Source organism: Aethina tumida, chromosome 1 (assembly GCF_024364675.1).
Source record: "Aethina tumida isolate Nest 87 chromosome 1, icAetTumi1.1, whole genome shotgun sequence".
In the NCBI taxonomy this organism is placed as follows: domain Eukaryota; kingdom Metazoa; phylum Arthropoda; class Insecta; order Coleoptera; family Nitidulidae; genus Aethina; species Aethina tumida.
Window position 1 is genome coordinate 78826616 of NC_065435.1, and position 25487 is coordinate 78852102.

Genomic DNA, 25487 nt, shown 5'->3' on the forward strand with positions numbered 1-25487 from the left:
AATTTGACTATCCACTATTTTTGTCAAAATTTGTTTTGAAAAGTAACAGTAATACCCATCTGGCAACAATATTAAACGCAAATGAGTTAACCTTTTAACTAATCGCCCTAAAGGGTCTAGAAACCTAAACAATCCCAAGTACCTTTTAACGGCCCTTCGTAAACAAAAACAAATCAAACAAACGATTTGTAGAGAGAGGTAAAACGTAACTTTTTTACGATTCCACAAACGACTATTACTACTAAATATAAAATAATATTTAAAAGGGACAGGACGCAAGACGCAAGACGCAAGACGCAAGACGTAGGAGGATTTGTTTCGTTATATACCTGGATGTGTCTCTTGTCGAGGGTGTCGGCCCTGTTGTTGTTGGGCACGTCTTTCCACCTAAGCACCCCCATGACCGCCTGTCGCACCCAGCCCCTGGGCAAAGTGTTCCTCTCGGAGTCCGCGAGGGTACGCATGTGGAACCCCGCTCGAAATTCTAACACATCCACAACAATAACAACCGAAAATTCCGGTCAGAAATCTCTTTAACAATCAGTCCACGACAACATAGAAATAAAAAAACAATAAACACAAACACAATTCGATGGGATAAGCGTGTGCGTGTGTGAGGCAGTCACATTTCCGTCAGCGCGGTGTCGTACTTCTCCGGGTTCCGGAGGTCCGGTCACGTAATCCGGTGGTGGGCACGAGGGATTCACACGGCACGACTACATGGAAACCAGACGAGCGACTGCGAGCGGAACGCGTTTGCGTTTCGTAGCGTCGACGGTCTGCGATCCACCTTTCCAAAGCCGGGGAGCGGGCCAATCGAAGGCGACGGCGCGGTTTCGTGAGGCGGGTGGGAGAATTCGAAATTCGGTTACCCGGTTCTAGAATTGGGGGTGCCGGTTGTGGGGTGGAAATTTTAGTAATAAACAGGTAATTCTTTGCCGACTTTGTTATTGACGTTGCTATTGTGATAGCACTCAATTAACTTAAGAGTAATGTGTTTATGCAGAAATAATTACTTATAATTAGTCTGGAAGTAAACATAGGTAATAAATCAATATAATATAAACTTTTAATTGTGTCGTTTTTGTCCAAAATAAACCGCCACACCAAGGAAATTCAAAATTAAAATTTGTTCATTGTCAAATAAAATTAAATATTGTTAATATAAATAAATTTAAAGTTAAAAGAATTACTTTAAAATAATTAGTTTTAAGTAAACTTCAAAAGATATAAAATACACAATTTATTACACTGTCAAATTAAATAAAAAGTGAACATTTCTATAATTAAAAACAATGGAAACTCAAATTAAAAAGTTTAGTTAATATAACTAAAATAAAAATCAATAGATATCTTGAATTCATTTAAATAAAGAATTAATCAATTTTATAATTAAATTTACATTCTAAAATGTTAGTCAAATTTTAAAATTACGAAAAATTTCAAAATTAATTGTAGTTTTACAATGTATAATAATTTATTTTAAAAATGATATTATGTGTATTTGCTTTTATATTTAAATATTAAATTTTGTTTTGATTTTAATTTTTTTAATATTAAAGAATATGGGACGATAAGGCCGAATTGGCTCATAATTTCAGGAAATGTTGGTACTCATAAGATACTTCGATGCTGCAACTTTCAGATCTTTATCTGTTACCGTAAATAAATCAAAAAATATTGAAAATCAGTAAAAATTGTTATTCTCAGTAGCTTGTGAATCGATTGATCTAAATACCGGGTATGTTTTGGGCAATAACGGTAGCTTCTAGAAAAAAAATAAGAGCTATGTCTGTTTATAAGCACTTAAAAAAAACGAGGTTATTTTCTTAATTTCGATTTTTAACCATGTTACGATAAAGTTAAGAAGATAAAACAATTTTTTTTGACTTCCTCATTCAATTTCCGATGAAATTAGGAGCTTCGGGACATTGAAAAAAATTAAAAATCGATTTCATTTTATGATTTAACTCTTGAAATGATAAAATACAGAAGTTTTGCAGTTGTACTGCTGTACTAACGAAAAGAACAGAATAAAATAGGAACACTCATATAAAAATAATTGTTTTTTATAAAATGAACTCTAATCATTATTATAAACTTTATTTCTAACTGTAATGATTAAATTAGTATAAAATACTATTGTTTATATAATTCAACTACGCTTTTGAGAATTTAAACTTTCTTTTAACTTTAAAGTTCGTATTTCTTATCGTCCCATGGCCTTAGTTTTGCAAAACTTATTTTGTTGAAATCTTGCAAAATTTTTCCTTGTATCGTTCACATTATCTGATCTGATCTCATTTTATAACAAACGTATACATGAAATAAGATTGTTATCGGTGTCCTTCAAATGAAGACATTCCTTTTTATTTAATACGTTTTGAGATAGCTCCGCAATTGTTCTAATTATCAGATATTCCCAGGAAAACTTCGTTTCCTTTATTATTCCAACACGCATTAGATCACAACCAATTATAAATATTATGCAATAAAAATAATAGCTCTGCGCCTTTATCTCGTTTATTTTTAAAACCTCCCCCGTCGTCATCTATTTTCACGTGAACCACACACGAGTCATCCCTGACTGTCCACATTTGGGTTAGAAACCGTACAGAGAAGTTTTATCCAGAAACGGAATATTTTCAGTGGAAATGGGATACGGGATAATGTGTCCAATTATGCCCCCGTGCCACGACATCTGGCCCCCACGAATACGCCGGCCCGGCGGACACATGGCCTTTCTGACGTGTGGCACCTGCCGACTTTTCGTGGCGTTTTTTTACTTATTTCGAAGCTTTTGTCCGGGCCAGACATCCGACAATCCGACAATTCGACAAACGTTTTACGTTCGGAGAACTTCACTCAAATTACCACCTTTGCTTATCGGACAATTACTACTTACACTACTACTTACTTATAAACTTACAAAAAACTATTAGTAACGCTAAAATTAAATATAAATTAGATTCTTTTATTGTAAAAAAGCAAAGTGATTTAATAAAATTTTTAAGTGTAGTAAGATTGAAACAGAAAGTTACAAGATAAACATTTGATCTGCCAAATTATCACTTTCACCGTACGTACGATGCGTGTTGAAAATGCGAAATTTCTACACGATTTCGAAACGATTTTTTCTTTTGTTCATTTATTCGAAAAATTCTTAATGCACTCTTATCGCTTGTAAGCAGATAACGCTGTTTTGTAATGGTAATTAGAAATGATTAACATGTGAGAATGATTCGCGACATTTGAGGGGTTAAATGGTTAACAATGGTTCACCAAAGTGGTAACCGAAATCCGTTTCCCTCTGCAACATTGTTCCCACAATTAAATGATGCACAATGGGGAGATGTGCAAGAGATACATGCGTTTCATCCCAACTGTACCACTATTATTGAATGAACACCTGTATTTTTTTTATAAAAACAATTATTTTTATTAAAAATGTGTGAAAAAAACCCGTTGAAAAAGTGGTGTTAAATTTCCCGAACGACAACAATAAATTCGCAGTCGTTAACGCTTTGTTAAATTCGTTCTAAACAACACGAAAAACCGTAAATAAACAGTGTAAAATTCATTAGGTTAACTAGTTTAACACGAAACAGTATCGTATACAGTTAGAAGACGCGTTTTCTTCATCCGTTCCGTCCCGGCACGGTTTCACGTCGGGATTATGGTTTTTATCGATCTACGAGTTTTTCACAAATCGGTCATTATTTCTGGTTAGCCGTGTGAACTTTTTTGCCGTGGCGAATGCGCGAGAGTTTCGAAAAATCCGCAAGTTACACTAGACTGTATGAAAACGTCACAAATCAAATGGTAAATATGTATATTATCGAACAAAAACACCAAAATCACTAAGCAGATAAGAACGGCCAACGAACAGGACGAAATTTCTAGAACATCAATTTTCTAATAGATGTTATTAGACCTCTGAAGATGCTAGCCACTCGTGCTAGCGAAACGTTAGGAAATAAGTCCAACAAACCTCGACCAATAAACCTGAACAATTATAAATATATAATAAATAAGATTGTCATACAACAAAATTTTAAATAGTATTATTATAATAAAATTCAATAAGGAGGTAAGTAACTAAAATTTAAATCCGCTTATTATCAAAATAGGAGAGCATTATGAAGAACGCATTGTTCCGATTTTCTATGAGAAACGCATCACAGATGCGGCAACGAGACAAAATCCCGGAGGCAAAATCGAAATTCATACATGAAAAACCGCAAGTTACACGACACTGTCTTGTCGCTCCTTCGGGACGATTTTTTTAGACTTATGGTTTGTTCGGCGTGGGCGTTTGGAGGAGGCAACGCCGCAAAGTGCACGTGGGGTCACACTTGCATCAGTAGCACACCTTTAAACATAACCTGCCTATGATTTATAACAATTTTTATATTTGCGGTTCAAAAATCTAATGACACGTTTAATAAATATAAAATTATTGACAATCGAGTCGTTAACACTGCATCGTTAACAGATTTATTACTTTCAAAAATTTGCTATTTTTTGTTTGATTATTCAATTTCAAATATTTACCGTGGCATTTGCGTGCAGGAAAATGATGCACGTGGTAATTTGCAACATTTTTAGCGTAGTCTCGTCGTTCAATTAAAACAACCCGTGTTTATGAAACGAATTTTAATTTCGAATTGAAACCGCTTTTAATTGCAATTAATGCGTTATCTCGAATCGAATTAATGTTTAAATGGGTACATGAATTGTTCATCTCCACGTTTGACAGTGATGAATTATATTTATTCTTTAGAATCTGAATTTCTTCCAGACGATCAAAATTTTCTATTGCGCAACGGATGACTTTTCATGGCGAATCATCATATTTAACTCAAAATCATCATGCACGGTCGATTAGGAAAACAACAAGATTCGTGCCGTGCCGTCTTAGATAATCGTACCAGAAAAAATATTCACTTTCACCATATCTATAAGAAACCGGGCAACGTGGAACGTGGACGTGTAATTTGGATTACGAGTTCGAGAGGCGATCTTTTACGGATTACGCAGTTGGATCGATCTGAAACCGAATTGAATTGCAGAAGAACCGGACTATGTTACGTAAAAATCACACTGAAATGGATTTATAATAACCATGTTGCCAATATATGTTATAGGTTTTCGGCATGTTTTAATATGAACATAATTATTGACGTAATGCTAATCCTAAATAAACTAACTAAATAACAAACAAACAAATCTAATAAATCAATTAACGTTGCCCCGTTAACAACATTAACGTCAGCGATTTTCGACAAAAATATTGTAAATTTAAAAGCGGATCGAAACGCAATAAACATGCAAATGTCCAACCTTAATTAACCAGAAAATCGTCGTTTAAAATGCATTTTTTAAATTTATTGACACATGCACAGCGTACATACCACGTGCGAGTCCGAAGTCATTAACATCTTAATTGCGTTTACCTGAAAACGGAAAAAATAACTGTTTAAACTATATTATTTAAATAGTCTGTTAATAAATTTAAATATAATAAAACGGAACGTTCAAGATTATCCTGTTTATAAATTATTAACGGGGTTGTTTTCGGACGAACCGACAAGTTAATTGTGGCGACCCCAAAAGCGAATCAGTGTTGACCCGGTTCTAAATCGGGTTTAAGGATTGTTGACTTCGATATTTTTTGGGGATAAAACTGGCGCTGGGTTTGGGTTCAGACAAATGCAGTAAATTGCGTGGACAGGTGCGAAAATCGAGGTGATTTCAGTAATATTGCCGTAATTGCAAAATTGTTGTGAATGATGAGACTCAAATAAAATAATTTGTTGTTATTAGTGGATTATTTAATTATTTATTGGACTGTTTCAAATAATGGATTTAATTCGGTTCAGTTAGTTTTAATAGAATTGGATTTGGTTTATTTATTGAACATTCCTTTAAAATTGTTAACGTTTATCGATTTAATACATTTAATAAAATAAAATTACGACACCGTTCAATATAAATGTCAAATCGAAATAAAATCAAAGAATTTGTTAATAAAAAAAATGTTTAAATATGAAGTCTGACTTTCTCTTAATATTACAAAACTTATTAATCAATAATAAACAAAGTTAAGTGGTTAGTTATAGAATTTAATACACATTCTTTTAAAATCAATAAAATGAAATTTTAAATATGGGATTAAAATCTGTTTAATTTAGAATTTGTAATTATGCATTATGTGAACGTTAATTCATCCACGGCTTAAACTCACGATTAGTCCAAGGTCCAAAAACGGTCCGTAAACAATTTTCCGTGTCCAAAAGCGGCGTACGCAGGAAAACCAAACCGACACAGATAAATTCCGGCAGCCATTAAACCAGCAGGTGCAAAAATGAATAAATAAGCGGGCCCGGTGTTTTCCACATAATATACACGCCGCATTTACACTAATTTCATTAGAGCCTAGCCGCCGCGCAACACTCTGTCTCTCTATATGGCGATAATTCGACTAATGAAAACGGCACGTATTATTATTTACGTCATGAGTATGTATGTGTTATTTTTTGTTAGTGTGGAGCCGAGGGAAAAACTAGAGACATGTGTCGGTCGTTTTGGAATTATGACGACATGTGCGAGAGGAATAATTCAAATGATGGGAGAGAACGAACAAACTGCTGCTCTGGTGCTCTTTAATTTTATATTTTCTGAAATTCAATCATTTATTAAAATCTAGTTATTAAAATGCCAAAAATCTAGTTGCAAATGAAACCTGAATAACGAAATTGCTAAAAAATATTGTAAATCGTGTTATTGTATTGGAAAAACCAAAACGGACAGTGTCATGTCATTAAATATTAGTAAGAGTGCAGCTACACAAACTGCTCCAAAAACTGGTAGACTCCGAAAAAGTAACCCGTCACTAGACAGAGGTATTTTAAATTTCTCTAAAAAGATTCCCAAAAAACAAACAAATAAATGAAGAAATATTGGAACGATTATAGAACCACTAGAAATCGTAGACTCACACCGCTGATGTCAACTAGTGGTTTTATTGCTGGTTCTTCATCATCCGTAATTATTGGAAGGTTTTCCTGATCTTCTTTTATGAAACCGGATTTTTTGAAGCAGTTGAGAATCGTTAGGGGTGCTATAGCTCTTCATGGCTTGGCAATCAGAATCGTGATAGTCGCAGTTAGCTGCTTGTCGAGAGGTTGTAAAACGAGCTTAACAATTTTTTTGCAATAGAACATCTTAAAATTATGGATGATCCCTTGGTCCAATGGTTGCTATTTAGAAACTGTATTCGGCGAAAAGAAGTAGAGTTATACCGTTGGATAATGTAAGAGGACTGTTGTGGACAGTGCAATTGTCTAAAAAGAGTAAAATATTCCGTTTTTGTCGTTTCATATCCCCATCAAATGTTAAAAGCCAATTGTTAAAAAGTTCTGTCGTCACCCAAGCTTTTTTGTCAGCACGATAATCAGTAGGAAACGATTTCACTCCTTTGAAACATCGCGGTTTCATTGCTTTTCCTATCACTAATGGTTTAAGTTTTACTGTAAGTAAAACTGTCAAACCTCTCTTATTATTATTTCCCCCAGGACATCTTTCATCTTTAAAAGTAAGCGTCTTGTCATGTAAACATTTGAAAAATAGGCCAGTTTCATCAGTATTAAATATGTCTCGGGCATCATGGTTTTCAATCAAAGCCTTCAATTTACCATGCCAATCTAAGCAAAATGCATCATTAACACTCACCACTTTCCCCACAAACTTTTTTAAACAGAACTCCATATCTCTTTTTGAAATTTGTAAGTCACCCTTTACTTGCCGCCAAATTTTTGATGCTTAGAGTAGACGCGAACTCTTTTATTTTTCCAATAACAATTTTCCGCTAATAGACACTTTTTGTCCTCTACACTGTCTTAGCCAAATCACCAGGCTTTCTTCCAGACGAACAAGTTCACCTTTGGTAGTTCTTTTCCGTACTCCTGCAGTTTGAGCAGCATAAATTTTCTCCTTGTGCTTTAGTATAGTTGAGAGAGTACTCAGAGGAATCTTAAATTCTTTTGCACCATCACTTTTCTTTTCACCTCCTTCTACTATTTCGATTAACTTCTTCTTTTCAGCAATCGTCAAGCATTTATAATTTTTAGGACTCATAATTATCACAAACTTTTATTTTTTGTTCGAATTATCCAGTGCATAAAAATATATTGATTTAGTTAGAAATAAAAGAGATTTTCTAGGGAACTCGTGAGAACTTTGAATTATAGAGAGGTTCGAATTAACGAAGGTTTGAATTAATAAGAGTCAACTGTAATTGCTCATTCGAAATAAAGAAATATAGTTACAGGTAGGCGAGTGAAAAAGGCATACCCCAATCGAGTTTTTAAATGTGTTTTTATTTACAATTTAAACCAAATGGGCATAAATTTTTTTATTTTACAAATTTTACTGTTTATGAATAATTTTTATAATCCATAAAATGGTTGAAGGAAATCTGCAATATCACTCAATATTTCGACAAACATCAATAAAAACGTCAGAACAAGCTGAAACCGCTCAAATTGCCGAAAAACATCCCCCTTGATTTTGTCGCGAGCGAAATTTACTCACGCAACCCGTATTTCGAGCCGGCCAATATTTCCCGACATAACTGTCCTTATAAACAATGCTTACGAATTCCGGGTTTTAAAATAAGTCTCTTACCTCGGCTGAATCATTTATCCGGGCCCGAAATTGTGTCGCGGGATGAATTATTGAACCATCCACTTGTTCCCGTTGCAGGTTCTTACTTAAACAGCACCTGTCCGATTTATCGTGCCGGGAGAAAAAAGAACGGTCGAGAAAAATGTGGAGCGTGTCCGACTGTTATGCAGTCTGATTATTTGCTGAGATAATTGGAAATTATTGTGGAACTAATGGGCCGCGCGGAAAATATTGACAATATTAATCAGGATCATCGAAATTTACGGCCTGTATGGCCGGTCGAGCGCCAAAAACACTGCGCGGTCTAATTACATCTAATTAATAATATTTTGGTCGCGGCAAACCTAATTATCTTGCCATAAATAAATGTGTTCGTATTGTCGATGAACTGACTAAAAAATAGCTTCGACGTCAAATGCAAATATGTACTCGTATATCGACTCGTATATATCAATTTCTGATCTCTTCTACAAATTTCTCTATTTTTCATCATTTTAATTTCATAAATCAATCTTTTCCATTTTTTGTTTTTATAATTAATAACATGATAATTGGTTCATTAACAATGAATGGGAACAATCATCTATACAAAAACAACATACTTTTACTATTTTTAACAACTAAATATTGGGAATACATAAAGAAATGTAAGTACAAGTAGTTTGCATTTAATTTTATCAAATATTAAGTGAATAGTTTAGAATTAAAGAAAGTGGTGGGTGGTAGTGTTACAAATTTTAAAATTCAAGTGTTATAATTAAAAAATTATTGTCATAACAAAATACTAGAACAAATAAAATCGGTAGAAAGTTAAAAAAAGTTGCGGCTGAACAGAATATGTGACTCGATTAAATATATCAAGAGAATGTTATAGCAAGTGGATTCATAAATGTGTACTTCAAAATTAGAAATAATAATTTTAAAATCAAAATGTGTATTCTTATTGGCAAAGGACTAAAAAAGATTGGTCCAGTTATTTTTGACGGCAAAACAACATTGCTAAATTTTGAATCATTTTACCACTGAACGAACATTCTAGGTCTCTAATTTAGTGATAATTCAGTCAATGCTCAAACGAATTTAGGCAGTAATTAAAGTAAAAAGCGATGTGATTTATTTGATATTAGGAATAAAAATTGTACCTTATCCCAATATTAAATTGCCTCCCAAAATGTTCTATATATATATGAAGTAAGTTGTTGTTGCAATATATAGTTGTTAGGGCTCTTATGTATTATTCAAATATCAATAATTTATGAAATTTTTAACGTTTTTATGATATTTATCAATTACAAATGTTTTTCAACAATTTAAAAATACTTCTGATTTTTTTAGAATGATGTTATATCAAATTTCACTTTTCATAAATTTTTAACTAATACTAGAACACAGTGAAGAATTAATTAAATTTTTAACTCATTATTTTACTGGACATATATTGAATTCAATTTTAACTACCAACATTTTTATAATTATAATATTTAATGAAACAGGCTTTGTATTATTTCTCTCTACTGCATGTTTAAAAAATTACATATAACTATCAATTCCCGTAAAAATTAAATAAACAAAAGTAAAATTTAAAACGTAAGAGAATAATTTACCTACGAATCGTACAACCGAAGTTAATTACGAACGTAATTAAGTGTGTGGAATTTCTTGCACTTTTAATTTTAAAGTACAGTTTTTTACTTTCATAATTATGCTCATATTTATAGTTTTGAGAGTCACTGTTAACATCATTGTTCCAGGAAACTCTAATTAAAACCGAGTCTTCAACTTCTACCATACATTTGTTGTTGGAAAGTCTCATTCATTATTTTTATCTCAGCCCAACAAAAAAAACACAAATTTTAAAGGTAACTTTTAAAAATACATGTAGTTTGATACTAAAAAATACTTTTATTTATAGACACAGTAGAAAATACTAGTTTTTGAATGTTCAGAATTCTCTCAAAGCAATTGCTGGCGAAATCGCCGAAAAACCGTAAGAGAACGGTGACCCCCTAAAAGCCATCGGGCACCTAGTGTGGCTTCCACGAATCCGCCGTACCCATCAGACGGTAACACCACGAAAAACGACCCATTCCCATGATCACAGGAAACACCATACAACCGGATGCGAGTGTCGCGCTCACATGAACACACAAACGCACACCACAAGAAGACGAGACAAAGAGCAAGAGGACTAAATTGTGTGTGTGTTTGCGTCAGAAATTCGACGATTCAAAATTTTTGCCAATTTGTAGAATCTGCCTGGTGGTTGGGGGGCGTTCCACGTACACACATCTGTTCATATGGTACAAGTATACAAGTATCGAAGGAGCGTATTCTTCTGGGAGATCTGGGAATCGGAGTGTCGGTGATTTTTACAGGTCTCCCGGGTCCGAAGCGTTCTCCCATTGTTCAGTTTTATATTCGGACATGTTTTACATGTTTATTGCTTCTCTTCTCTTGTACTTACATTTAACAGGAATACACCCCTTGTAAAAACTCACTTATTAATTACTTACATTCATTGGCCTGTGTGACGTAAAGACACATTTAAATTTCAGTTTTTCCTTGCAAGTTTGCAAATAAATAACGGAAATTGTTGAGATCAAGATCATTGTTACTGTGTCATTTATCTGGGCGTGCCTGTTATTCGATATTGACACAAGTGAATGCACAATTCAAGTACACAAATAAATATATCAGGTTCAAGGTAAAAATAAACACTTTTTCAGACAAAAATCGAATAAATTGGCAACGGTTTCATGTCAATTAGCGGGTGAAAAATAATACGGTTTTAATAGGAATTAATACAAGTGCTCAATTAAGGCGATAATTATGTGGCATCTCCAAGTATAAACAAAATGTTATGTACTTATTTCAGGCAGGTCGTAATTAATTGTATCAAACAATCACCGGTTTAATCATAATGCCGTAAATAAGACCGTGTCTGCCAAGTAGCATTTCATATTTTAATTGTAATAATAGTAACAATTATTTTTATTGAATTGTATAGTAAACACTTGGATACAAAGGCTTTTAACAATTCCCTAATAATAAACCGGTGAACATATGGTGTTGAAATTTAATAACAAAATCTTATACGTGATGTTTATTGTTACGCATTGATTGAAATTTGATTGTGTGGGAACTGGAACAATCCAGGATTGTAATTGAATGTTTGAAACAAGATTTTACTCTAAAATTATGTAGATTATTGTGGGAACGTATTAATTTCATTGTACTATTTCTTAATCCACTGGAATTTATGCAAAATTATGTTTTAATTACTGTTCGCAATAAAGAATATGATTTCTAAATGAAACAGTTACGTCGTATAAAATAAATGTGGAATAAACGTGGCAATTGAACTTTAACATAATAAAAAATAGTCTGATCTAAATCATCAAATTTGTAATAATCTCCCTTGAAGTAAAAAACGACCTACTTCCAACCGTCAAATCAATTTTTTTTCTTTTTTTTTTTTAAACGTTAATTCCATCCTAAGGAAACCGACAAAAGATGCGAGAGGAAATTGGTTAAAAAACAGGAAATCCCATTGAACTGCAATTCCCCGTCAGTATTAATCATTCCTGTGCGATATATTTAGTAAACTCCGTAATAAAAACAGCTTTGTTATTGATGAACGTTCAGAAAGAGCATCTGTCGCCAAAGTATTCAATCAAAACCGTTCTTTACTGAATACTCATCATTTTCATATGGCAAAACCGTGTATCGATTTCAGTTTAGCGGAAAGATTAAATCCGTGTATTATGGGCCGGATTTATTATGTAGATCGCACTCAAAACGACATTAAAAGTAAACTTTCATAACAGTGCGCGATTAAAAGTTAATTGATGCCGTAGTTTCTGGATAGTATATATTTTATCTCGTTATTTACGATGGGTTTATCTCTTTAATTTATGGGTAGGTTTTGATTGATTTTTGATTGTTTAATGGATATTTCACAACGATTGTCTGAACGGGTCACTCGCCACTTCATTATCGTACAACAATCACTGTAACATTGTCTATAAATTTATTATAATTAACCCACAAAGTATCTAAAATGTAATAAATAATTTTTCTCGTAGACAAAAAATATTATGCCATGACCAAAATCTGGTTCACTTCGATTTTCACTTGAGAAAATGCGGATTCTGAAAAGCATCACTCGACCCTCTTTTTCAGAGGTTTTCAATGTCGAGTGGTGCGGGTTTTCACCCCTTTGGTCCGCGATTAATCTGGGCCAGAGTGCTAAGGGATACGCTTTATCTATCGAAGTCTCTGTCGAGTGGAGACGTTTCGTTTCACGTTATTAAGTTAGTGTAAGACTTCTTCAGGGTACAGGTAACGGGATGAGTAATTCGGTAGTTGGAGATTATGGGGGTCAGATAAGAAACGGGAAGTTTTCAGTGTTTAAGGGGTTGGAAATAAAGTGGATTGGACGGTTCAATTTGTTGTTTAGTTTGCTGATACCTATATATTTGAACGGGACAGGATCCGATGAGATCAAAGGACAATATTAAATTTGAGACGAAAGAACATTGAATGTGATGAAAAAAGACAAAATAAATTAAATAATGTATAAAAATATTTGTTGTTACAAATTTATTATAAACAAAACATTATTCATATTTTTAAACAAAAAATTAAAATATTCAAAATAAACAAAACTATTATAATTTAATAAATAAAAAGGTAATCTTTCTTCTAATTTGATGATTACTGCTTATTATTTAAAATATTTTACATACATACAACAATGTATTAGTCTAATTCTCCTGCTATTAAAACGTTATTATTTTCAGTATTAAAACGTTATATTTTTATTCCTTTGGTAAGATCATTTTTATTTTATTATTAATTCTTTTTTAACTTATTTCCAATTTATTGATAAATTTTAATTATATATTTATTTATATGGAGAAATAAATATAAAAATCGCAATATGTTTATGAGCATTTTAAATTGTATAAGGGAGCAATATCCATTCGAATAGATTTGTTTTTGTTTTAATTGCGTTGTGTTTTTTATTATAAAATATATTTTTTTTATTAATGTTATATTAATGTATTATTTTAATATGTTTATTCGATATTTATTTTTTATAAAAATTATTCCCTTTTATAAATTTACCTAATCATTAAATATTTTCTAAATTTATTTAATAATGAAATTTTAATTAGATGCTAAACTATCAAAGAAATATAGAGTAATAAAAAAATAATTAATAAAGTAGGATCTTTTTTAAAATTCAACCACCTAAATAATGAAAGTCTTACATGAAAAACAAAATAAATTACATATAGATTTTTTCTCTACAAAATATATAAATAATAAATAAAATTATTAAAACAGAAATCTGGCAACTACTCGGTAAAAAATCTCCTAAACAGATGATTTTAAATCAAGCTGACACATGCGGTAAAAATATTCCTTACAGTCGCGGATTCTGCATATTACCAAGTATTTCAAAGTAACAATATGAATATATGAACATAAAGAAGAATCATAATTAACAGTAATTAAAACTTTATTAATTACTTTATTTTTCATAAATTAGTTAAAATTACTTGAATTTTGGTTCATACTATCGGCGCTATCTAACAGCAAATAGATGAACTAGTAAGGGAGCACTATATTTTGCCTGCAGCGCCACCTATGGAGAACAAACCAAACCGTGAGCCTCTCGAAGTAACAGTGGTTGCCTATAGTGCTATACTTTTATGATGTATGCAACCACGTTTTCTTTACGATTTACCCTCGGGATAAGGCCAAATAAATGATTTCTTGCCCAGGGAATATCAAGATAAATTGCTAGCAGGAAGAAAGTGAACCGACACAATATTCTAAAGTTATCTAAATTTAAAATTCGACAAATAAAAATTATGTCTGACAAACGAGAGATGTGAATAAAACTGACGGGCCGCATTAATCAGACTCGAATTTTTGCATCGCTGATAAATTATTAAAAAGCGAGAACGAGCGGAACGTAAACGCGTACTGAATTGAGAAATTCATGCGAGAGTTTATTACAACGCGGAATCCGTGTGGCACACGTTTCGTTTCCATTAATCACCGCGAAAAGAATAATACCTCTTTCAGTTTTTTGATGAACGTTGTTCGTCACAGTCACGAGAAAATTAAGTTTTTTCCCCAATGTCAAAAGAATTTAAGCATCCCTTTGTTAAAGGTGGCATATAAAAATTTAAAAAAAAAGAACTTTATTAGGTTTTGCACAACACATGCGATATTTAGAATAAATCCTGTAAACAGCGTTAGTAAATTGACTCGAGGTGCGATATACGTAGGCATTAAATCCGACATTTCTCGTTTCTCACGCTCCGTACTAGAGTCTTAAAACCACCCACAAACCCAAACAAAATCCCCACATTTCGCATTTTCCAACCGTCTTCCCCGCCGTAAAAACGAGCGCTGTTACAAAATACACTAGGCAAAGATCGCGAGGTCGCGTTTTTTATGCCTGGCTTTATGGACGTCAGCCTTTTATGCCGATTAACTAGTATGCGATGTTGTGGGCACACTAATGTATGCCGTTTCTTCATTCAGAGCCGCACTCGAACGACGTTTATTGACTAACTCGGAGCGCCATTCGTTTCTTTATTTTTTATTTATTTATTTATTTATTTATTTTCATGTTTCATGTCCTGAACGCCCACAACGCACTGTATACCCTGCGAGCGAATCTTCACCCCATTTTTGACGACTGAACGAAATTAAATGAAAAATAAGTAAAAATAAAAGACAAACAGCAAGTCAAATAAAAATACGGGGTGTGTTAACCGTGACCCGGTTTGCGATTTGCAGAAACGACGCAAAGACATCCATACAGCATCCCAAATACGGTTTCAACCGGTGGGTGGAACCACGTAATAATAAGATTTTTGCGCCATTGTCGCGGGATCGTTCGTGTGTGTCACCCGCGACAAGAACGACAATCGAAACCCGTTTAATGTCCGATACATTGTACCGGGGCCGGGTCTGATTAATATCGCCGTTTGACTCCTGACCCTTGCCATAAACGGACGGATTTTTATTTTTTGTTTTGCTTTTTTTTTAGTTTCTTGATCCGCCGTTCATTCCGTTTCGGTGCCCGATGCCCGAACAAGGATTATTTTTAAAAAAGCCTTTTCATAGGCCGACGAGGCGCTCGGTGGAGAGAGTTAACGACAAACCGCAGCTGCATCGTTACGTAATTTTTATTTATAAACGCCGGGAGTAATTGCGGACGAAAACACAATGCGGGCTTCTAAATGCGGTGCAATAATGGAAAAAATTAACGTCCAGATACTAGCCAATTACCGCCGATAATCGGCGGCTACTCTAAAATTTAATAAACGCGAAAGGTGCACGCGGATCGGCCGCGAAAGATGTAATTCGAGCGCATAACGGACGACGAGATAAGCGCTCCGACGTGCGAGCGCAGTGAAAATTGCCGCGGGAGGTTAATATCGTAAAATTCTATGGGGCCTCTAACACGAATACACGAGAAAATTTATTTTAAAAGCAATCTCATGCACCATCATCCTCATTGCTATTATTGTTCCTACTTTAATTGTTTTTATTTGTTTAGAAATTGGCTGTAAAAATCAATGTACCTAATTTGTCCTTGTTTGTTGGTTTTTTTTTATCATTTCAATTAGTTTTCCGTAGAGTTAATTTAGTTTCCAACGAATTAACAGTTTAAACAAGATAAAAATAAACCGAAATCCTGGAACGAGTCACTTTTTAATAAAAAACAATTTAGTAATTCAGTTTAATTCAAACAAACAAATCGACTGGAGAGAAAAAGTACATCATTTCAGCGAACAGACGTTAATTAGATGTCGTGGTTCCTGTGAAAGCAATAATTGCACTAACTGGTGAATTTAATTTTAAACCAATTTCTGATAATTTTCTATCGGTTACTTATAATTTTATTTCTACTTTAATTGTTTTTATTTATATAGAAATTGGTGGTGAACATTAATGCATCTATACTATCGCTCATATATAAAGCAACAAATTAAAAAACATAATCATTTTATTTAAAGAACAATTCTTTTTAATTTAAATTAATTTTGTATTTAATAATTGCCTAAACAGTTCGTATTTTAAATTATATACGAATGTCTTTATTTACATAGTTTTAATACAATATTTTATTTCGGGCAGAGGTCATAACTAAAGCAACCAAGTCCGATATTAAATACAATTAATTTTATAATTAACATGAGTTTAAGGCGAACCGTCCTGCACGACAACGAACCGAAACACACGTCTAAGTTAGTTAAAGAATGGTTCACACCTCAATCCAATGGAAAACCTTTGAGAAAAAACTGATCGGAAAATCTATGCAAAAAGACTGTCAGATATGAATGAACTCTACGAAGAAGTTCAAAATCAATCAAAAGAAATTTTGAACGATTATATTGATTGCTACTAAAATCAATGAAGAAAAGGTGTTTAGAAATTATTAAAAATAATGGATATGCTACTAGATACTAAATATACGTAAGGTTGTTTTATTTTAAAGTTGTTCTATCTTTGAACCTTGAATATTTTTCAAATATTAATAAATATATAACTAAACCCATCAATAAACAATTATATTGCTGTATTCTTTTTATCAAACATAGTGCATAACAATAATATGGATATTACGTATACTACATATGAGCGATAGTGTATGTATATTAATTTTGTTTTTTTTTCTTAATTTACGATATCAATAATTTTAGAGTAGAATTAATTTAGTTTTCAATAAATTAACACTGATGATTACCTTTTCCTTTTAATTAGTTTTACACTTTTATAATTTTGACAATTATAACAGAATTCGACAGCTATTTTATTTTAATTTCCAACAGCTAACTTGATTAGAGATACAAAGTGCATAAATCCAGTGAACAGGCATTAATCACATTATCTCTTCAAGGGTAGTCTCTAGCGTGCATCCAGGTGCAGTTCGTATGAAAACACTAATTAAATCAAATGAGTACTTTATTTTTAAATACATTTCTCGCAATTTTCCATCTCTTAATTATATTTTCGTTACTTTTTTAATGAATTAACAATTACATATTTCTGTCAATAATTTTAAGTAGGGTTGACATTAATTGCATAATCCTTCTTAACTGGTTTTGGTGCGCATTTTGTCGTAGTTCGTGTGAAATGCTTATTACATACAGTAGCTATTTTTAAACAGATTTCTCGCGATTTTCTATCTTATCTGAATCGTCATATTTATGACAGAATTAGTTTAATTTTCAACAAATTAATACTGTACACAAAAGTACACTTTAACATACTTATTAACTGATTTATTTAGTCTTTGTGATACGACAAATATAACAATATTTATTTTCTATAGAAAATAAGATAATTTGATATTTATGTTATATAAGGTCGGTTTATAATAATTAAAGTACAACCATTCAGGGAAAGGCATTAATCACATTTTTTAACTGGATTTTGCAGTGTGCCTCCAATCGCAGTTCGTGTGAAAGCAGTAATTAATCAAGTGGGTGTTTTACTTTTAAACATGTTAATCGCAATTTTTCATTTGTATTTACATTTTTATTACTGCTTTAATTGTTTTTATCTACTGATCAAAGATTGTACTATTTTATGATGTCAATAATTTTTATTTCTAAAGAAATTAACACTGGATAAAGTATACTTTATTTTTTTAGATATTTTAGTTTAAATTCTAACTGACCAATTGTTTAGAAATCAGGTGATTGTTTATTAGTGATGATGCAAATAATTTTAAAGTAGAATTAGTTTAATTTTCATCAAACAATTAAAGTATAATTTTGTTTTTAATTTGTCTACATTTGTAACCTTGAAAATGATAAAAATTATATTTATTTTTTATAAAAAATAATATAATTTGGATATTATTTCGGTTCGATTTTAACAAGCAACTAAATTAATGATACAAAGTGCATTAAGTCGTAGTTCTTGTGAAGTAATTGCACCAAATTTGTATTTTATTTCTAAACCACTTTGTCGCAATTGTCCATTAGTTATTTGTATAATACAATGTCCAGAACAACAACGGAGCTTCTTCGCAGGAACTTAAAAATCATCTTACAGTTAATTAACTTCATTATCCTTTGACAGTGTCGTTCTTACGTTGTGCAAGTTATAAAAAGAAAACGCGAACGCCCGAACCGAATTCAGTTAGGAAACGTGTGGCAATTGACGACCCATTGTTCCCAGGAATCCAGTTAAATGCCCCGGCGATCCGACGGCCCCATAAACAACCAATAACGCATTTACCTGCACATGCATACACACAATGTCCGACAACATGGTTAACAGGCCGCGATCGCGACACAAACTGGCTTAATTAAAACGAATTAGTTCGGGGACAATGGTGAGCTTGCGGTCGATAATCGGAGGGAAAAACCTGGAGATTTTCATAGGCATCGATGAGCTCGCTTCGTGTCGCGCATCCGCCATTTTTTCTAAAACTGCACCCCTCAATTTAACATTTCTGACACATTGGCCCACATAAAACGCGGCAAATTAAATAAGAGTTGTTGTTTGTCGGGCGAACTATCCAAATCCATTTAGAAAGTGGGAAAGGCCGACACATTAACGGATATAAATCGGCCACAAAACACACCTTGAGGCGATACATAAATTTCCCCCGTGTCCGCCCCCGTAACCGGCGGAAAAAAGTTTACACATAGATCTAGTTGAGTTATTGTACGGGTTTTCCATGTGGAGTTTATGCCCGGAAAAATCCTAGAAAAGCGGATAAATTGCCTATTGTGTTTGGGGAAGTTTTGGAAAAATTGCCACCATAAAATATATATAATTTATTTGTGTGATAAACAGTTTTTTAAAACTTTTGATATCCAATTTTTGAACCGACGTTTCTTTAATTATATTTTTTTAAAAAGAGAGCGATTTCACAATACGTTGATGTATCGGTGAGCAAGCGTTTATTTCAAGTTGAGTAACCGTGTGAAATATGAATATTTCTTGGAGAATGTTTTATTACTTATTGCAATTGTTGCCCAATTTGGAAAATATTTTTATAGGCAATAAATTAAATAAATAACCGACAATTTTTTAATAATTTTACTGTTACTTTTTATGTACGAAAATATCCACAACAAAAAGAAAAATACATTTTTACCATTCGATATTTTCATAACCAAAACGTCTAGAACCTCTAGTTTAGCGATTAAATCTCAATTGCAAAGTGGGTTAGTTTCTGGAGGTGAATAATCCAGACTTTAGCAACTATCAGAGATCAAGATTTATGCGCATTGGCTAACTCACACTCACTAATAGTGAAATTGTGCAAAATCAGAACAAGAGATTATTAGACGAGATTTCAACCTGTAATTTCCCTCGAAGTGAAAACATTTAATATTCCTTCGGAAATTAAATGAGTCGAGTTTTTTATCAGTCTGCATTGCTCAGCATATTTTCGTTTTGGGGCTTTTGTGCGTCGTCAATTAGCGGATTGAGCCGTCAAATGTACGGCGTTAACGGTACCGAATCGGTAAGTTACGTTCCCAGTATTGTATGGGCATTTTATATTTTCGTTTTTGTTTGATCTAATCCGATGTTCAATCACGGTTAATGCTTTTTCCATGGTACTATCAATTACGAGATTAGGAAAGTGCGTTTTTGATTGTTACTTTATGAAATTGCGAAATTTATAAAGTTTTTGAATTAATTTACCGGAGGGGAACTAATTAATCGTCTATTAAAAACTTTGTCGTGAAGTTCCAACTTCACCTGCAGGCAATTTTAATCTTCTTCCCTGCGTTTTGTGTCTCTTTCTGTTGGAGGGGACGTTTAAATTACGTTTTGAAGGCTTGTTTATTTTTCATTAACGTTCGCAATGGATGCAACCAATGCAACTGTCAAAACATGAATCCGGGAACTAGGATTTGTTGTTATTATTGTACTGCTTCTTACTTTTTTATGTAAACATAACTATATTATGTCGTTTCAGAAAATTTGACAAGAAAATAAATATTAAAAATTTTGTATACATATATATTTTTAAAGGATACATTTAAACAATCTATTAAAACTTAAAATAATGATGTTGATATCAAAATTACCAAAAATATAGTTTATTCTCCTTTTTATTTATATTTCTTAATAAAATATAAAAAATTACGTAAATTTTAAATAACACTTTAAAAAATCTAATTTGTGTAATATTACTGTTACTACAAAATGTGTTAAAAATTTTAATAATAAAAGGAATAATTTAGTAAGAGTTTTTTTTGTAAAGGAATCAAAATAATCTATAAAAGTAAAATTATTGTACTGCTTCTTACTTTTTTATGCAAACTAAAAAGATGCTATAATTTGTCATTTTACAAATTGTGACAAGAAAATAAATAGTAAAATTTTTTATACATATATTTTTAAAGGATACAATTAAACAATCAATTAAAACTTAAAATAATGATGTTTATATCAAGATTACCAAAAATATAGTTTAATTTTCTTTTTATTTATATTGCAAGAAAAACATATCTGAAATAACAAAATTGTTGTAATAAATTTCCTAAAAAACATCTTGTCAAAATTACTGACTGTAAGTTCCCTTATTTTATTATTTTTTCGATTTTAAATAAATAAATATATTATATAAAACATATATATTAAGAAAATTAGTAAAACTATTTTTTCAAGATTCTGTTAATCAAACTCACATATGTCTTATTGAAACAATTTTTTAAAGCTGAAACAGTCTATCAAAATTAATAAGAATTAGTAGCTATTTTTTATTTCAAGTAAAAAATGCGAACAATTAAAATTGAGTTTCTATTATTATTATTATTTCAAAGAAAATACAAACATCACCAAATTCATTCAACCACCATTTAACAACCAATAATTTTATTATTCAATTATAATTTAGGTCGTAATTTGAAGAAAATATAGAACAACAACGACAATAAAGAAACATCGAATTAATGAATCGATCAATTAAATTTTTTATCCACAGGTGGAACACTCGTACTCAGAATCACTTGTAACACAGTGCGATCCGGCCTTTCTCTTATTAAATACAGGAAAACTGACCGAGTAACAATAAAAAAATGTATCATGGACTTCCTACCTCTTTGTAAATGCAAATAATTTTTCTCGTTGTCGCACGTGGGTCGCAAACAACCGGTGCCCGATCGGCTACCGTGCGCGAAAATAAAAATAAATAACGTGTTTAATAATGTTAATTGGACGCTCGTTTCGGGCATAAACCTTGACTGAAGCATTTTCGTGAAACGTACCTGATTAAAATAAGCCGGCAGCACGCATCTTTGGTCGTCTAATCTGGAACTTTGCGACTTCTCGATCAGATCGAATATGTCACATTTGGTGCTCTTGAGCCTTTCGGCGTTCGGTTTGTTCGTCGGACTTTGCACCCCCTGCAACGGGGCACCGTGCCATGTTGTGTTGCTCTGATGTTGTCTCCTGTAATACACAAAATAAACAATTGAGATTTAAATATTTAAAAAGTGCATATTTCTATAATTATTTTTAATAATATCTTTCGTAGTAAAATTTCTAAAATTATCTGAATTAGTATGATATAATAATTTTGTTGCTTTTTTAAATTTTCGTTAAACTAGAAAGTTAATTTTGGTTACATTTATTAATATTATAAAATATGTCAAGAAAATTAATAGTAATAGTGTAATTTTTCCAATATTAACATACATATACGTATTTTATAAAAAAAAGTCATTATAAAAATATATTACAAAATAAAATTTTTATCATTTTTAATTTAATACATCCATCTCAATCAATGTTATACAGATAAAGTTTCAAGAGGTCGCATTAGGTCACCATTAACATGCCCAGTACAGTTTAATACACCATAATGGCCGTAAAGCTATTAATAATAATAATAATAATAATAATAATAATCCTGGTGATCATTAAGCAAGTAGCACCGCACCTTTGTGCATCGTCCCAATTAAACGGTACGAAAGACTTTATTAGAATGCGCCAGCGAAAAATCCGTGCGATCCGAACAAGGAACTAATTAAAACGAATTTCCTACGTGCAGATGAACCGTACTCGTATCGATTTTATTTCCTAATCCGGACCAGATATCTCGTTAGCGTTACACGGACACTTCCAGTGATCCCTGACTGAAAACCCATGAACGTACCCGAAGAACTTCTTTTAAGGTTACAAAACATACAAAAGAAAACAAAACGATGAGACCCCTTTTTTGTGAAGACAACAACATAAACATATCCGTTGGTCGACAGTTCCATTTAAATTTGATGAATGAAAATAAATTATTTTTTTGGGTTTTTGTCATGTCATTTGAATGGGATGGACTTGAGTAATACGATATTTGTGTGAGGCATTGTCTATATGAACAAAAACACTTTGTACGATGGTTTAATTCATACAGATTTTTAATGGGTTGTATCAAATTACAGTAGTAAATTAATAAACGACAATAAATTGTGCAAGAAAGATTACAAATCTCGGTAGATATTATATATGTTGTTGTTAAACACAAAGCTTATTTATTTTGGCCTCCATCATTTCGCAAACATATTTATTTTTGTCAATCAGTCTGGAACTAATTCAGGGAAGAATTTATTTACCTAATAAAGCCGCGGCGAAAACATATTTGCTCAGGCGAATAAGTTTTAAAAATAATCGGTGGTGTAGATATTTATCTTAGTACCATATGGGATTAGACCATCCGATTATCAGTTAGAAAAACACATAAGGTCCGGATTAAATGGTAATTTATTCAAATTAATTTGAAATTAGGCACGCGGGACCAATATGTCACGTGGCACGTGCCATACGTTAACCATTTCGACATAAGCAATATTTTTAAATTAAACTTTCCTCCATATTGAACAATCTACTGCTGCTAATTATTTACTAAACATGTTGTGCATTATGACTAATTTTAAGTTCTATTTCCCCATTGACTCAGATTATTGTTTTGTGTAAAACAACCGCGGCGTTTCCGTTTCCCGTCGATTTTATTGTTATTAATCAAAACCGTGGGTTTCGCGTTACTTGTGCGTTAATTAAATAAATAGAAAGCATGACAAACGCTGATATTTTTAGCGGTTTGGCAGCTTGTTTAAAACACATTAAAAAATATAGGGGCTCCCTGATTTTCCTCAACGGATTTTAATTGAATTAGGGTTGCATTGAGGTTGGTTAATATTTTTTTAATGGTCGAGCAATAAACATAATTTATAAAACTTGCTTTAATTTCAATTGGATTATTTAACCAACCCACATACATCAACGTTTAAAATAATTTACAACCACTGTCATGTAAAAAAAAAACGTAAAAACGACTTTCAGGTGATCAAAGGTAACCAAATTTATAAAAAGTTCACATACATGAATAATATTACTTTTGTAAAATACTTAAAACGTAAATTATTAAAAAGTTATAGTTTATTTTGTTTTTTATTTTACTTGAAGCAAAAGTTTTATTTATTTGTATTACAAAAACTTCAAAATTATTAAAAATTATAATTTATTTTATTTATTTAATATTAAGTAAATGTATATTTAATGGGGTTTGTAGATTGTCGTTAAACGGAATTAGTTCCTAACGCTTTGCTAGGACGAGTGGCATCTTCATCTGATCTGGTGTAAGTTTTTTGATAGTTGACTGTCAAAAAACGGCGACTTACATTTTCTTCAAACAATGATCACTAAAATCTTAACATTTAGAAACATTTTTCTAAAAAGTTTCAATACTGATAAAAGCATTATATAATCACTAATTGAATATATGATAGATGGCATCATCTTGTGTGAAACAATAATAGGCAACCCAATTTACAAAAAAAGTTCACTGCTCTCGTACGATTAAACAAACCGTGATTAAACAATAAAAGCATTTTTAAAGGCAAAGGGTCGAGACGGTGTGACATAAGGTCTGTGGCAATAAACCGTCACACCTTTACATCGCATAATTTCCCTTGCAAATTGGCACCGAGCCATTCCGAGTGACGCACACAATCGTAAACTTCGCGGAGTCTTGACCCCCGCGATACCATTGGCGTCGAATCGAAATTCGATCCCGTTTCCCGATCCGATACATGTGTTTTTGCCGATGATAATGGTCTAGATATTGTCCAACATCCATCGCTGTATTTTTTTTTTTTTTTTTTTGGAACCGTGCCCATTGTTTCATAGCCACGGATGACTTTTAATGGAATGTGCGTTATTAATGAACGTTAGATGCAATAGGAAGATTGAATGAGCGCAAAACTGATTTTTTATTGATGTCTTGGTTGTTCTTTAATTACGAGTTTACGAGTAAATTGTCAGTGCCGTACAAGTCGTTCTATTTCTGTGCACTTAAATATAGGACAAATTCTTTAAACGGGGGCACTGACTCCTAAATTCACTTGTCTTGTTTCATTACAGTTTTGAGACATTCCTAAAGACAATACTACGTTCATTCAGTATAAAAGTAATTTCTAATAAAACTGTTTATTACATGGTATTCAATAAACTTGAACATTTCCTCTACAATGCCGAAGATTGTACCCAGTCATCGGTGTTAACATTGCGCATTACGAAAACCGAAATTGAGCTATCAATAAACGGTGGGGGAGACTTTCTAATAAGACGAACCAAGTGATATATTAGTTGCATCACATGCATCGAACAATTGGTCTGCGCTGACTCACAGTCGCAAGTAAAACGCGGTCGAGATTAATGGTGGATGCTGGATGCGTAACAACACATGGCGCGAGATGTTGCGACAATAAATCCACGTCGTTTAAAGCTTATTACTATGG

At 32.4% G+C, this 25487-nt stretch overlaps 1 protein-coding gene across 5 annotated transcripts in view; it reads right to left on the reverse strand.

Annotated features, from left to right (window-relative positions):
- The window catches only part of LOC109609146 (rap1 GTPase-activating protein 1), a 147803-nt gene that overhangs the window by 30608 nt on the left and 91708 nt on the right, over positions 1-25487 (reverse strand). For 3 of the 5 annotated variants that reach the window (XM_049961846.1, XM_020025776.2, XM_020025768.2), the window contains exon 2: positions 21963-22146. In XM_049961846.1, coding sequence (XP_049817803.1) covers positions 21963-22146 — 184 coding nt within the window. Of the gene's footprint in view, positions 1-329; positions 715-6247; positions 6296-21962; positions 22147-25487 lie in introns of those variants that run through there. The other 2 variants (XM_020025791.2, XM_020025783.2) reach the window with 2 other exon arrangements.